We start from the raw sequence: 15,978 nt of genomic DNA on the forward strand, positions 1-15,978 counted from the left end.
TTTATGTGGTCCTCCTTCCCAGTCATATTTCCATTAACTTCCTGTCTCACACCAGGGATTTCTCAGTTTTGTCCAATAATGAACTCCTTTGGTTGTTCTAGACTTCATTCTCTAGGCATGTCACTGTTACCCGTATCCAGGTATTCTTGCCTGTCTTTGCCTAAAGTGTTTTCCATATATAAATTCATCCTTTATGGTCATTTAAACAGAATATGTAAACCTTTCCCTGTCCACACTGATTTGAAATGAATCATTTCCATCCCATTTTTTATTTCCTTTAACATATTAAAATAAATTTTCTTATAATATTGTTTATTGAGTCTAGGTTAATCGCTTTTAAAAAATTAGCATGACAATAATAAAACCTTTTTCATTCTTAATAGAAAAGATAACTGAAAATTTATTGGTTGAATAAAGATAAATAAAGTTTATCATGGAATAAAGATTAAGAAAGAAATTAAACCAAGGGATAGATATCCTTTTATGTTTGTGCCTTGATTGGAGCCAATATTTCTATTTGAAGGGAAAGGAATAAAAAATGGAGAATGAACCTGTTAATGATCTGGCATACTGTTTGAGACTCTGGTAGTAGAAACATTTTATGATCTATTTTGGAGTATTGAGTATTATCTAGAGAGCTCTGATGCTCATATTTGTACCTATTTCCTAGATATATCTTTTATTTGCCCCTGTAAAAATACAGCTTAACAACATGTTATCTAGAATGCATATCTTTTACATTTCCAAAGGTTTCTGTACATTTTTAATGGAGGGAGCTTAAGATGCATTTGAAGCATTGAATTCTACTGCCCATTTTTAAGACAAATCTAAAGAAGTCAGTTCTTAATGATCTCTTAAAAAATATTATCCCATACTTCATGGATATATTTTCTAAATAAGATATGTAAAATTTGTTTAGAAAATTTTTTATTTAATTTTGGAAGACTGGCTTGGAAAGGTTTATATGTCAGTTGTTTATTAAGTAATTATAAGACATATCCAATATATTGACCCTGGGGCTTCTTATATATTTTATCCCTTGCCTCTTAGCATCCTATGAGTTTTTTTTGGCACTGGGGATTGAATTCAGGAGCACTTAACCACTGAGTCAAATCCCCAGTTTCCCCCCCGCCCCCCTTTTTCTGGTAGGGCCTTCATAAGTTGTTGAGGCTGGCTTTGAACTTGCAATCCTCCTGCCTCAGCTTCCCAAGGCGCTTATGTATTATAATCTTAATTTAACAGTAAGCAAAGAGGTTCAGGGAGTTTGTCATTTGTATAACATGACTCATCAAAGTGAGCATTATAACACAAGACAGTTAAATTACAAGAACCATATTCTTTTCACTTTCTTCCATATGCTTCACACTAAAATATGTACTTAGCAAAACAAACCTTATGGTTGATTTCTTACTTTGTTCTATGTATCATATTGGTTTATTCTAAACATTGGTTTCATTTTGAAGTTCATAGAAAATCCAGGGTTAGAACAAATCTGAATGATGCAAAGAGATGAGAAACAGACCTAGCCTTATTATATCTCCTTGTAATTTTCTGTTGATACATGAACTTTGGTGGAGACATCTTTAATTCAATAACTTTGAGAAGAAACCTCAAATCAATATCAAAAGTTAAAGTAGTGAAGCTAATGTTTATCTGTTTGATTTGAAATACCTATGGTTAAATACTAATATTTATACTTATAGATGTCAACAATTTAAAATAACCTAATTCTATAACTTTTTCTTTTCTCTGAGACATATAACTTTAAGAGCTAATATAGGTGAAGTTTTCTCCTGAGAAAATGTCCTTACACTTCTACTTGATAAAAGAAATAGTCTGACCTCCATATATCTACACATATGGAATCTACAGATACATAGTGCTAACTTAAGTGACTTAAGTGTCTGACTTGGTATTTGCGGTGAGATCCTAGAAACAACCCCTGTGCACACTGAGGAATTATCTATATATGGGGTATATTAGATTAAGGAAAATAATTATTAAATTAATCTTATCAATTTTTTATATTCTAAAGTGGCTATTAGAAAGTTTAAAATTACATATGTGGGTCACAATATTTATAAATGCTGATCTAGACCAATTTTAGGAGGATCATAAAACATGTTTGCAAGTTTCTATTACACCCTTTGCAGGAAAAATTACTTCTCAGTAATTCCAATGAGAAATGGATTCATTTAAGAAGCTTTACATTTACTTACCTGGTTACCACTGCCACATACATCAGGCCTCTGTAGGGAAATCATGGGCTTGAAGTGGTTTCTCACCACTACTTTTCAATGTAAAGGTGATAATAATACTTCCTAAAAGGTGGGAATGCTATGCAGATTATATTCTCTCAGTAATGGTAAATACAAGCCATGAAGTACAAGGGGAACCTTTCCTGTTGTAGATTAATTGGATTGGTTCAGTTTTCTCAAAAGTTTCATAGAAAGGATCTTTCTATGGTACTTTGGTTAGTTTACCTAAAGCAAAGATGACAAGCAGCAAAGAAACTCTCACTCAGACCTCCCAATGTTATTGCAGACAATACCAATAGTGGTGCTTTCATGCTGCTTTACACATACTTCCTTACTGAGCATCATTATTCCTTCCCATAGGAGGCCATTCCAGATCTGCTTAGGGAAGGCCCTGGAAATTTATATGCCCCTTGCCCTAAAGTGCTGCCAAGGATATGAATTACAAATGGGATGTCACACAAAAAGTTTCTCTTTACTCTTTGCTTTGGGTGAAATTCTGGCTCCTAGGAATAACAGATGGGAGTTTGTATTTGGCAAGGAATGACAAATGGTTGTCAGGAGGTGTCATACAAAGTTTGTGTGGCTGATATGCTTTTTAGCAGTTATAAACAGACTACATTTATTATCATTCAAAAGCAGTATATTCATTTATGCAACAGTTATTGCCTTTTATGTTATATGTCTTAGGTTAAAACTGGATTTATGATATAATAGAATGTCAGATATAATATGGTTCCCATGATAAGAATCCATCTGTATCAAAATTTATCTCATACCATTTGAAAAATTAAAATCTCTACCCATGCAAAGCTTGATAAAATATAGATTACAAGGTAGGTACTAATCCTGTTTCTCAGCACCAGTAGCAAAAAAAGAACTTCAACTTCACTTTAGAAGATGTCTCTGATTAAAACCAAATAAAAATAAATAAACATAAAAATGGACAGTTAAATTCAACTATGTCAAAGTTAAATTTAATTATGCCATCTCAAAATCTAGAACCACACCAATTGTCTCCTCTTTTTATTTTATAATATTTACTATGTTTAGCAGAATCAAAGGGCTACTTTTAAAAAAATAAAGTAGAATTTTTTTTGCACTCTTTCCCTCCAATTATTTTCTGCATCAAAACACTACCTAGGTCATCTCACAAAATGGCCTCCAGATCAGTACTACCCAATGAAATATAATATTAACCAAATCTGTAATTTAAAGCTTTCTGGTACATTTAAAAATAAAAACAAACAAAATGTTGTTATTTTAGCACAACCAACAGAAAATTAGAGATCAATTTTACATTTTGTTCATATTAAAACCTTGAAATCTGATTTAATTTACACATCTATCATATCTCAACCAAGATTAACCATTTAAAAAAATATGTATCTTTTAGATATAGGTGGACACAATATTTTTATTTTTATGTATGCTGAGGATCTAACCCAATGTCTCACGCATGCTAGCCCAGTGCTCTTCATCTGAGCCACAACCCAACCCCAACCTGAAATTAACCATTTTAAAATGTATTTTATAACCGTATTTGGAAAGGTCCTTTCTCTAAATCTTATAATGACAAAAACAGCTTTGTCTAGGTAAACAAAAATATCATGGTAGAAAACAGATTTTATTATATACCAAAATAGACAATAGAATTACATCTCATTTCAGTGATAAATTGAGAAATTAACCTTGACAACTCCTATCCTATAGAATGCTTAATGGTGTTCCTCTAAATTATATACATATAGCCAAGAAAATGATAAGCCTATATGATGAATAATTTTCTGGTCTTTAAAGGTGTTGGAAACTGGTTTGGGTTGTAGATTAGTGGTAGAGTGCTTACCTTGTACATGTGAGGCACTGGGTTTAAGCCTCAGCACCACATAAAAATGGATAAATAAAATAAAGGTATTGTGTCCATTTACAATGAAAAAAATTAAAAAGGATGATGGAAACTCCATTAATGAGAAACATGATAATATAGGAAATATAATAATGGAAGACTTTATTCTCTATTATGTTAAGGACAATGAGTTTTTCTTTTTAAAAGAACAATGAACAATTTAATATGTGTCTCTTATCCATAAAAGTTATTACTTATCTTGATCATAGCACACTACCTGTAAAATATTATAAAAATATATCCTAAATTTTAAATCTTATTAGTCTGAACTTTGGATGGATGCTACCCAAATTTTGAGAAAAATAAGAAAAAAATAAGTAAATTACAAATGAAGAGAAAAAGCAATCATTAATTTAGTAACTGAATAGCATAGTCAAGAGTTATAAGAACCAAAGCTTATACTAAAGATGTTGTTTTTTAAATGTAGAGGAAGTTCTCTTAAAAGACTATTTTTTACTTTACAATGTAAACTTCAAAACACTTTAATCCCTCTCAATTTCCAACATATTCTTTCTAATTAAAATTGCTTTATTCAAAAGTGAAAGCTCTAAACTAACTTCCAGGAAAGTTGGTATCCTATTCTTTTACATCTAAGGAAAAAAATAACAATGCCTATCACAATACCTTGTCTTCTGTTATTTTTTTCCACCATTTAAATGAGAGTGGTGTACGTCCAATTCATTTATGAACAGAATAATAAATTAGAAATTAGGTAATGATTTGAAATGCTTTGCATCATACTTAATAAGGTCTGTTATAGTAAACTATATGCTCAAAGATGTTGATTGTAGAGCAGACCCTGAGAAGGGGTTATCTATATAAACTAATACAGCTGACTCATATCAAAACATTGTGAGATCCCAAACAGCCCAGCTAAGACTTTACCAGGCTTTTTATGACAAATGATTCACTTTGCCATTCTTAACTAAAAGTGACTGATGATAATTTTTAAAAGTAGAGGAAGAAGGAGAGAGGAAAGTGAGAGGCAGGAGAGAGGAAAGTGAGAATTGAGGTGGGAAGGGATTGGGGTTAGGGAATAAGAGCGCAGGGAAGGACAAAGAATCATTTGTGGTCATGCATATGAATAATACCATTGCCTGGATACATCATAATCAGTATAAAATTCCTTGTCAACAAAATCATAAGACAGGCTCATATTTCCACCTTCCTGAGTCTTAAAGATAAGTATTAAGATACTCCATGTAAGGATAATATGTCAAAATAAACTCTATCGTCAGGTGTATCCAAAAAGAACAAATAAAAATGATACTTCCTAAAGAAAATAGGAGGAAAAAAATATTCTTAGTTCAATTTCTTTTATGTTTCATTACATTTTAAAAAATTTGTTTGCTTTTTTTTTCTATTTTCTAAAACACAACTAAACTGGTGCTACAAAATGATGAGTTTGACATCTATTCTTTAAGTGATTATTTTAAAGCTGGACACAATAAACAACACCATAGAACTTCCAATTTAACACCATAGTTAGGAAATTGTTTTATTGACATATGCATCAATCATCATCTACAAATTTAAAAGCATCTGTATCAATATTCATAACTGATATTATGAAACAATTACACAGATTATAGAATAAGAAAACTATAGATTAAAATAATTTTTAGGCACTAACATAATAATCATAAACATCTCAATTCTCATACTAGTCTTTCCAACTAATTGATTTGAGTATATGAACCTTAAAACCCTATCAATATCAGCTTTAATGTGTTTTTTTTTCCTGCAGAGTTGACAGTAACTGAGATAAACATTTCCCATTGTTTCATTTTGCTGATTTGTGCATGCTGTGAGTGAAAGAATGACATGACAAGCTGTTCATTAAACAACAACACATGAAGCTCAATTTTTAGTCTGCAACATGAGTCTATGATTTTTATTAATAGATTGACAGCTTGAGGCTCATTAACATTTCCATCTCAATCAAGTTAAAAGAGATTTACAGGTTCGAAATGCAATAAGACTCTAAAATTAGATGGGGACACAAGCTAAATAAATGTATTTCTCAATCTGGTTAGTCATCTTTAAATGAAATGTTTCGGTAAAGAGTAGAAAAAAAAGGAAAATCTAAAGTTCATTGGATCTTATTACACAGCTATGAAAAGTCAGTGGAGAACAATGAATTTAGCTTTGTGAAAAGAGTTCCAGATTCAGGAAACTAATAGATTCTTTGTACACTAAGATATAACAGAAAACCAACATTACAATAGTAAAACTTTAATAAAACTGGTAATTTTATAAAATAAATTAATATTATAAAATGACAGACTTAAGCTTTGAAAATATATTTTAAAATTATAATTTAAAGGCACCTTAACATGGTAGAGCATTTTTGAATCACAATAATGTTGATGAAAAAATTAATATCCACCTCTTATAAATAGTAAGGATAATACATATCTGATGAAACATTACAAATAAATATTAAATTTATTAAATTGATAATTTATTAAATTTATATCTCATTCTAACTTAAACTGCATATTTTCTTATGAAAACTCTCTAAGATGGTTTAAAATTAAAAATAAAAGGCCATTTTTATTATTTTGTATTACTTTCTCTTTTAATTTGTCTTTGAAATACTCAATTATAATAATAATCTCTTGGATTCAATTTATTAACATATTCATTATTCATTAATACTGCATTAAACAATTATAATAAAAGATAGTTATATTTTTATATGCACATGGTATTAAAATGTATTATTGGTAACAAAAAATCATCTTGAATATATGTAGCATAAAAATATAAACTAAAAAAACTGAATATATAAATTCTATTGTGATATTTCAAGAATTAGTTTTCTGGAGGCCATTCTTCATGCACACAGGAAGAACTGCATACTGTATTTTATAGATGGGAAAGAAGATAACTACACCAGAAAACAAAATCGTAAAATATGTATAATAAAACAAATTAAACACAGTACTCTAAAACTTTGTATCCAATTGGTAACATGACCAGATATCCACAGACTTCTTTTAAATAAACCATTTGCCATATGTTTTGAATGCTGAAGCTTGAAGGATTAGTTGGAAGTTTTCTCCTTCTTTCTGCCACTTCCCCATCCACCACTGAGTCGCACTGGATTGTCACGGAATGATATGCGTTCTTTTTTAGAAGGTCTTGAATTTGTTACTATGGGTGCAACTATTCCCTTAATTGAACAACCTAGATGATGATATTAAATGTACACTTTCACTTAATATGATCCCAGTAAAATTATATTTTAAAGAAAGAAATACACTTAAAGTCAACAACATGCATTTGAAAACTATGATCTTTGGATTTAATAAAAATGTCTTTGTTAGGAATACTTTTGTTTGCAAAGTAACATAATCAAAGATTGGCATAAATTGTGTTCAGGTTAAACAAAGGAAATAACTAAAAAAAAAAAATTAAACAGATGTAACAAGTTTCCTACTCTCTACAGCTTCAAATGTCATAGTCTTTCAATGCAATGAAATGATAAAAAGAATTCTTGGTCAAATGGAGAGTACATGAGATCTAGAATGTAAGCACCTCTATGGGATCTGCTCTAGCAGCATAAAATACAGGCCACAGCCTTTCAGAGCTTAGTTTATCAATGAAGGAAATAATATGCATCACAGGGTTACTGTGAAGACTGCCTTTCTGAGAATATTATATTTGTAGTAAGAAGTGAAATGGTTTTGTACACAGGTGCTGTAAAATGGGAGAAATTACTGTTTATGTTGAACATAAATTATACAAAGAAAAGTAACAAAAACGTTAGAGGTTAAAGGCAAGCAGTAGTTTTAAGAATGGAATAGTGGATTAGGCATGTTTTTATTCAGCAAGACCCCAAGTTGCAGTATCAAGAATACTATTAAAGAATTATGATCATCTGCTTTGAATCTCCTGAGGATTAAGCAAGAGCACAGGGCTATATCTGTGGGGAAAGGGTTTGAAAAGCAGTGAGGCATTCCAGCGCTTCCTCAGTACTGGCTTGAGGCAAAGGTTCAAACCACATGACTCACCATTGTGATGCTTCTGTATTTAAATAAGTTTAGAGAAAAAGTATCTTTTTTTTTTTTAAAGATCAATATCTTTCCAAATAAAACTCTTAAGTATTTAAAAACTATAGGTCCAAATATAAGAGCTAGCAAATATGAGATCATTTGTGCAAATTGGTCTTTAGTCTTAAATTTGGTATAATATGACGGTGAATCTGATTGTGAAAGTTCATTTTATATTCAAAATTTCTTTAAAAACAGAGCATTGTATTGTGGCTTTTAGTCTTACCACTGTGATTAGAAAAACAAATCCAAAGAACATATTTTACCTTTAGTTTACAAAGAACGTTTCTGAACATCAGGGAAGAAATGTTATTGTTTTAGGAAAGGGTATGCTGAGCACACCTGGGAGGCTGCAACCCTCATGGCTACAGGCCCATGACAGCAAAGGACCCAAGGACAGAAAAAGCTGAGGAGTCTAGACACCTTCACAACAGTCTCTCCTGGAGGCAATCTCAGCACAGAGGAACAACTAAGAGAAATGACAACTAAAGTCAAAATTCCATGTGTGGGCCAGATTTATCCTGCCTTAAGCTACTCCCTATACAACATTGAGGGAAACAGGAAAACTTCAAGCACTCTTTCAAACAACAGTAATATTACTGGGCCTAAAGCAAGAATTTCCTAGTAGATAAACTTGTGGTCTAAAAAACACTAAAGAATTGCTTCCAAAAGCTTATCCTCCTTTTACTTTCTATTTATGTATTGGAAAGATCTAATTTAATTTTTCCCCCAAATAACCAAATGGAATGTCTACTTTGGTCCTTTTGAAAAAGCAACAACAGTAAGGGTAAACCCTCATCTCACCCTAGCAGTTAAAATTCTTTGATGAATAAACTATTTCCTGAATGACAAGAACTTATTTATGAGAACACAGTACATAGCAGAAGGCTGGGGCTGAGGATGAGTGAGAAGGCAGTGTGTCTGAAAAATGAAGAGTTATTGGGAGATCTTTATGATTTAGATATATTTATTTCAGGTAAAAATAGAGATTAATAAAGAGTAAGCAGATCTTCATGAGTGACTAACAAATATTTTGTTCCCACAGAGAAAGGTGAATCAAGATCCTTGCAAGCATTATTCAAGGAAATAAGTGGAAATAAGTATGTACTTTAAATTTAATTTAATAGCATAGCTCATGATTGATTAATAATATTTTTGATGAAACTATTTTAGTATAAAAATGTATTATTTAAGGACTTTACTCTTAATGTAAGCTTTTTATCAAAAATGAGTAACATATAAGAAGAGTAGCACTTCCTGTACAAAGAATTGAAATATTTATAGATAATTTCATATATTTCTAAAGTAATTATTTTTAAATGAAATAGATTGAATTGCACTAAAATAGTTTTTTTAAAAAGCATATCCTAATGTTTAACAATTTCGGCATTCTGAAGGATTTTTCTTCTGACTACAAGTTTACCATTTGGTACAATTTGTTTCCTTAATACTGTTCTGTCATCTTTATTATTTTGAAGTTGCTGATACATCTTCAAATCTTAATTATACTGTAACCCTATATTTAAAAAGGCAGTTTGTAAAACTTTCCTTGTTTAACAAATAAAATTATAGTTCAGAAAAACATTGTGTGATATTATAAAACAGCTTCACAGCAATTTTGAAGTATATTTTCAGTGGAATGAAAATTCTATAGGAAATTCATCTCTAAAATTACAAACACTAAGTGAAGATAGTGTTTTTGCTATGACAATATTTTAGGTGTGATTAAAAGCTTGAGTTTTAGAGCTGGGGTTGTGGCTCAGTAGTAGAACACTTGCCTAGTATGTGTGAGGCACTGGGTTTGATTCTCAGCACTGCAGCCCAACAACGGCTAAAAAATTTTTTTTAAAAAAGCTTGAGTTTTATTGTTTTGCTGTGTAAATGGACAATTTGAGCAGTTTATTCTATCATTGCATTTACTGATTCTTTTGTTATCATATAAACTCTCAAATTACTAGAGCTACAGAAAATAAATTGAGGAGTAAAAAACACATCTGTGAAGGAATCACATATTGGCATTCATTGAAAAGTCATTACTTTGTCCTATGATTACCAGAAATCAAAAAAGAAAATAAAAAGCAATTTAATATTGTCAATGTATAATCATTCTAAAATTACTTATCTATATGAAAATAAAATTGCAAGAGACTCTTGCTGCAAAAAATTGATATTAAACTTACTGATGGGCTCCTAGAACAGAAAAATTATAACTAAAAGAACGTTGACAGTTTTTTTCTCTTTTCTGTGACATGAACATTATAGATTTTGTTTTTTTTCAACAGTCTGCTGCATATTTTCAGGTGATGATAGAAATCAACCAATCAGTCTCTTACGTATGTGCTGAAAGTATGTTATGAAGAGAATGCTTTATTTTCTAAAGAAGTCACTTCTTTGCCACATAATCTGTGTTCTGCTCAAGATTTGTTCTGGTTCTTTAAAAAAAAAAACTTTTTTTTTTTGGTTCTTTAAAAAATGTCAAGGTCTATATATACTGTGTTTTGATAAGTAATTTAATATGTAAAATGCTTTGAATGACTCTCCTGGTATGTATAAAAAAACTGTTAAACGGGTCAAAATAGAAATCTCATGATGTATGGTAATACGTCATTGGATTTTCATCAATATACCCAACACTATGGGTCTGGATACAGAAACTTTTTCAAAGGCCTTCTCATATTGTATTACTTAACAGCAGATACAGCATAAGTAAAGCATGGACAAAAAATTCAACATTTTAATGAAAGTGACCAGAACAAATTTTTAGCAGCAAAGCGTTTACATCAATTTAAGTGCAATGAATTAGTTACATTGGGTATGTTTGGTGTTGAGGTAGATAGTACAGCCTTTAAATAACAGCCACTTTTTAAGACCGTAGCTATGTTCACTTTTTAATCAGAATCATCATTTTCAGTGACCTTCACGTAGATAATTTAAAATCTAACACTGAGAATAAAACTAAAGTAAATAACACTTAGGTTTTTTTTTTTAATGTAAGCTTCAGATTTCTTCTGCATAATTTTGCTAGTTCTTGAGATTTTTAAGCTTTTTCAGTGAATGAAATTTTTTAAGTTATAAAAATATTAATAAAATTTTTGTTTCTCAAAATTCCAATGGGACAGTGACAGAATTATTCTACTTACCTAGTACGTAAGAGATAAATAAATGAGAAAAATTAGTTTAGTACACTTAATAGACACAAAATATCCACGGTATTGGTTATTAGTGTTACTAATCAACGTGTTTGCTTCCATTTTAAAATTTATCTTAAATTTTATTTTCAGTTTTTTAAAAATTGATATGTATAACACAATTTGTTTAGACAATGTATTTTTATTTTGAAAAAATAATTTCCTAATTAGCACAAAAGCTATCATGTGGAGCTCGGACTCTTATTTTGCTTGACAGATTTTACTCTAGTATTTTGCCTGTTTTGATCTTAGCAACAACCATGTATATTTGATGTAGATTCTTTGAGGTCACCTAATTATATACGCAGTTCCCAGTTATTATTATTATTTTTTAACACATTGTCATTTTTTGTTCTTCAAGACCCTTTGTGGCTACGTTTGCAGTTATGTATGTAGGCTAAAATGTGGTGTCAAGTGTGTGCTAAAAGAATTATCTTTCTCCTATAAATTCCGTGGTTCGTAGACTAACATTTCTCAATGTTGATTTCATTTTTCCCCCTAAGGACTTTTTAAATTTTTCCTTTGAGTGCTCTGTCTTTGGTTTTAAAAATCTAAATACATTTTGTGATTTGTTTCAGAGCTAGTTTGTCCTTCCCTTAGCGTGGCCCTTAAGTTAACTAAAACCCTTCTTTCTATTGATAACTCTCCTTTACAATTCTGATGATTGTGGCTTTCTAATTTCTCACTGATATAGTAGATACATATTAGGATTTAAACTGCTAAGCTGAAGAGGTAATCAAAATGCAATTCATTGAGCAAAGAGTAGAATTTAATAAAAAGCTACCTGTCACTCATTTTTACTGGACACTGTTGGTTCTAAAAGTCCCATTTCTCTTGTCATTTTGGGAAAGGTTCCCACCAAACTCTTCAATCATTTTTTTTTTTGTACTGGGGATTGAACTCCCCAGACCTTTTTTGTATTTTATTTAGGGGAAGGGTCTCACTGAGTTGCTTAGCACCTTGCTTTTTGCTGAGGCTGGCTTTGATTTCATGATCCTCTTGCCTCTGCCTGTGGAGCCACTGGGTGTGCAACATTGTGCCCAGCTCTTCAATTACTTTTTAAAATGTCCATTCTAGGACTCTATTCAGTTTCAGTAAATTAATAACAAAGTGTCCATAAGTATTTGTAACTGAGGAACAATGGAACAAATAATGCAAATAAATGGAAGTATTTTTCACCCTAGATCAATGTGCTTATTCATTTGAAAGAACCTGGTTCTTATACCAAACTATATTTCAACTTTTAATTATCCTCTTGCACTCCTCCTTTTCCCATGTTACTTAATTTTGCCAAAGTAAATTTTTAGTAGAAATATGCATTTTAAATTCTCAAATGTTTATTGTACTTTAGAATATAAACATTTAAAACCCAAATTAGATTTTCAAAATCACTTAGGTCTTTGAAAGTTTTAATTTAAAATCTTTCTTTGATTCACACATTCATTCATCATGTATTTGTTTAGCATGTATTATGTGACAGGCACTTCTCTATTCTTGACTTCCAATGAGCTTTCTTGTCAATGTTATTCTGTGAGCCAAATAATATTAGTAACTGTCACACTGTAGTTGCTTTCCATGTGATTCTATTCTCTAAATTTCATCTTTACAGTCCTCATATGGAACTAGTATAAAACACTTATTTCCACATTCCCAGATAGTGAAGACTTGTGGATAGGTTTCCCAAAAATTTTTCATGGAAACTTTCATTATCCCTTTTCATGCTTATTAGTTCTTAGCAGGGAGACATTTGGCAACAATAAACATGACTAGCCTGAGGATTTATTATATTATTGCACTTCGGTTTCATTCATTTGACAAATGCATTTCACATTTGACCATACCCATTTATTTTTGCACCACATTAGCTAGTGTAAGAAATTGGTTTGAAAGCAACAATAACAATAACTGAAAAAAGAAAAACATCAGTGTAAACCAATTTATTTAAGAAAGAAAATGATCATGAAGGAAAGGGTGAGAACTAAAATATTATAGTTAGAAACATCACGCTTTAATCTATTATCAATAGAGCATGCATGGATCCTGTCCTCAAAAATGTTAATTTTTCTCTACAAAGAATAAATGTAGCTGACATACATACAACTAGTTCTCTCACATAAACACAGATGAAATTTGTCTTTCTCTGGATAATGTCAATCTCTGTTTAAACTAGCTACTGTCTTAGATCTGTAAACATTATTTTGTGGTTAATAACAACTGTTACATTTAACCATGCCTGGAATCATTGTTGACTATTACATTAAACTGTCTCAGATTTTGAAATGGACAGTATCAATTTGCTCAAGGACATTAAATCAACAACTATTTATTGTGTATCTAAGAAGTAGCTTTTTAAAGTACTTCTGCTAAGAAGTAGCTTTTTAAAATTCATCAATATTACATGAATTCACTAATCATGTAAATGTGCTCTTGATGTGATAGTAATTAATTTTCATTATCTAGTTTTGGTTACTAGAGTATTTTAAGGTTAAAATATTAATGTGTTTGTTTAATTAATGGCCAAAGTTCAGGGACAAAATATCAAGACTTAAACAAAATCTGTATTTTAAAGTCCTTGCCCAATAATTTCAGATTAACAAAAAGATCAGACTAAAATGTTTAAACTTTTAAAAAAAGAAGCCTTAAAGCTTAAATTTTTACATTGTCAAAGACCAGCTCTTATGAAACAAAATACAATAATAATAATTCTTATAATTGCAATAATTTTATGAGAGTTAGCTGTAGTTTTTTTACTGATATGTTTTTCAAATTGAATACTTCAGATAAAAAATAAGAAAGAATAAAAACCTCAGATTTTATTAAGTATGGAACAAAAAGTTTAACTTGGCCACAGTAATGTATAAGATCTAATCTTTTCTTTGTTTTTTATCTAGAGAAAATATAATTTGTATAGTGAGACTGAAATTTGAATCTTTTTGATGGAAAAATGTAAAGTCAATTTTGACTTCTCTACAGTGAAATTTCACAATTGTTGCAGTAAAAATGAAATAATGGTTTTAGTGCAAGTTTTTGTAGGCAGAACAGCATCACCAAAAGTATGCCAATAATTAAAAGTATTAATAAAATATACATACTTAAGAATCTATTGTGCATTTAGTATCTACAAAAATCCATAGTTTTTATTATTAAATCTAGCTGCTAAAAGAACATTTTGGGTATTGCTCTTATTTTCTCATCATCTATTTGCTCTTTGATTCTCTGCCAGTGTCAATTCACTCATATACCTTTACTGAAAATGTCACATTGAAGGAACAGAGGGGATCTGAGTATACTTTGTCCTAGGCTCTGGCTCCCGCCTTTATAGTCACGATCTCTTTCATTGCTATCACAGTTTCACAAGATACATATCACCATCCTCATTTTAAAAATGAGGAAGTTCAGGCAACAAAGTTACATTTTTGTCCAAAGTCAAGTGACACTAAGCACAATCAAAACATGATTTTACATGAGTATGGTTTATCTTTAAGAAGTCAGTATCTTATTTAATATTCAGTAATAAAGTATGCCTCTAATATAAAAGTGCCATAAAGTAAATCATTAGAAAAGCAAATGTGAGATGAATATCTGTTTTTGCCAGCCTTGGAATGAAAGGACTTGTCCATTATCTGGAAATAAGGCATGTAAAAGTGAATAAAATTTATTAATTTTCATAAATGAGAAAATAAAATAGGAAATACTTTTCCTATATATATCTATTTCATAGCTCCAATATGATTTTTTAAATTTAAAAATTTAAATTTAAAATTATTTTGTCCAAAGGTTTTTCAGATTTTTATATCTATTACTTATTGCACTGACCTCCTATTTACCCTGCAAGGTCTTTGTAAAGTGATGTTACCAGAAGTCTTAAATTTGGCCCAAGAATACTATGATATTTGAGTGGCATTGCATCTATCTATTACATAAATATATACTTTTTTTTTTAGAGAGAGAGAGAGAGAGAGAGAGAGAGAGAGAGAGAGAGAGAGAGAAGACAAAGAACATAAATATATACTTTAGTAATATAAAGTCTTTGAACCTTGCAAGAAAAGACACAGAATAATAGGGACTAATATGCATCATTTTCTTTAAGATAATATCCGAGAAAATAGCATCAGAATTATATAATTATCCAGATTTATAAAGGTCAGGTATAAGTAAAACTGATATGCTAGTTAAATAGTATACAATTGGGGGCTAGGGTTCTGGCTCAGCGGTAGAGTACTCCCCTAGCATGTTGGAGGCCCTGGGTTTGATCCTCAGCACCACATAAAAATAAATAATTAAATAAAATGAAGGTATTGTGTCCAACTACAATAAAAAAAATATTAAAAAATAGTAGACAATTGAACCATCAATTTGTTCTTTTTAAAATACAGTTTTAATATATTTTAAAACATATGGAAGCAGGGACATAATTAAATATAACTTAAAACTCACTTTTTGAACACTTCATGCAGCAGAAAATCAGGTTGAAAACATCCAATGCAGAGGTCATTTATTTATAAAAGTAAATTATGAAATGTAAGGGAATGGTAGGAAATAGCAGAACTGCCAAAATAATCAAAATTCTA

General features: G+C 30.5%; 1 protein-coding gene across 1 annotated transcript in view; it reads right to left on the minus strand.

Moving 5' to 3' along the window:
- Nucleotides 1–5,678: 5,678 nt before the first annotated feature.
- Nucleotides 5,679–15,978, minus strand: part of Lrriq1 (leucine rich repeats and IQ motif containing 1) — a 182,134-nt gene continuing 171,834 nt past the window's right edge. Inside the window, exon 27 of the mRNA XM_078053052.1 lies at nucleotides 5,679–7,353. Coding sequence (XP_077909178.1) covers nucleotides 7,211–7,353 — 143 coding nt within the window. The 3' untranslated portion in view covers nucleotides 5,679–7,210. The remainder of the gene's footprint in view (nucleotides 7,354–15,978) is intronic.

This window comes from Ictidomys tridecemlineatus, chromosome 6 (genome assembly GCF_052094955.1).
Source record: "Ictidomys tridecemlineatus isolate mIctTri1 chromosome 6, mIctTri1.hap1, whole genome shotgun sequence".
NCBI lineage: Eukaryota > Metazoa > Chordata > Mammalia > Rodentia > Sciuridae > Ictidomys > Ictidomys tridecemlineatus.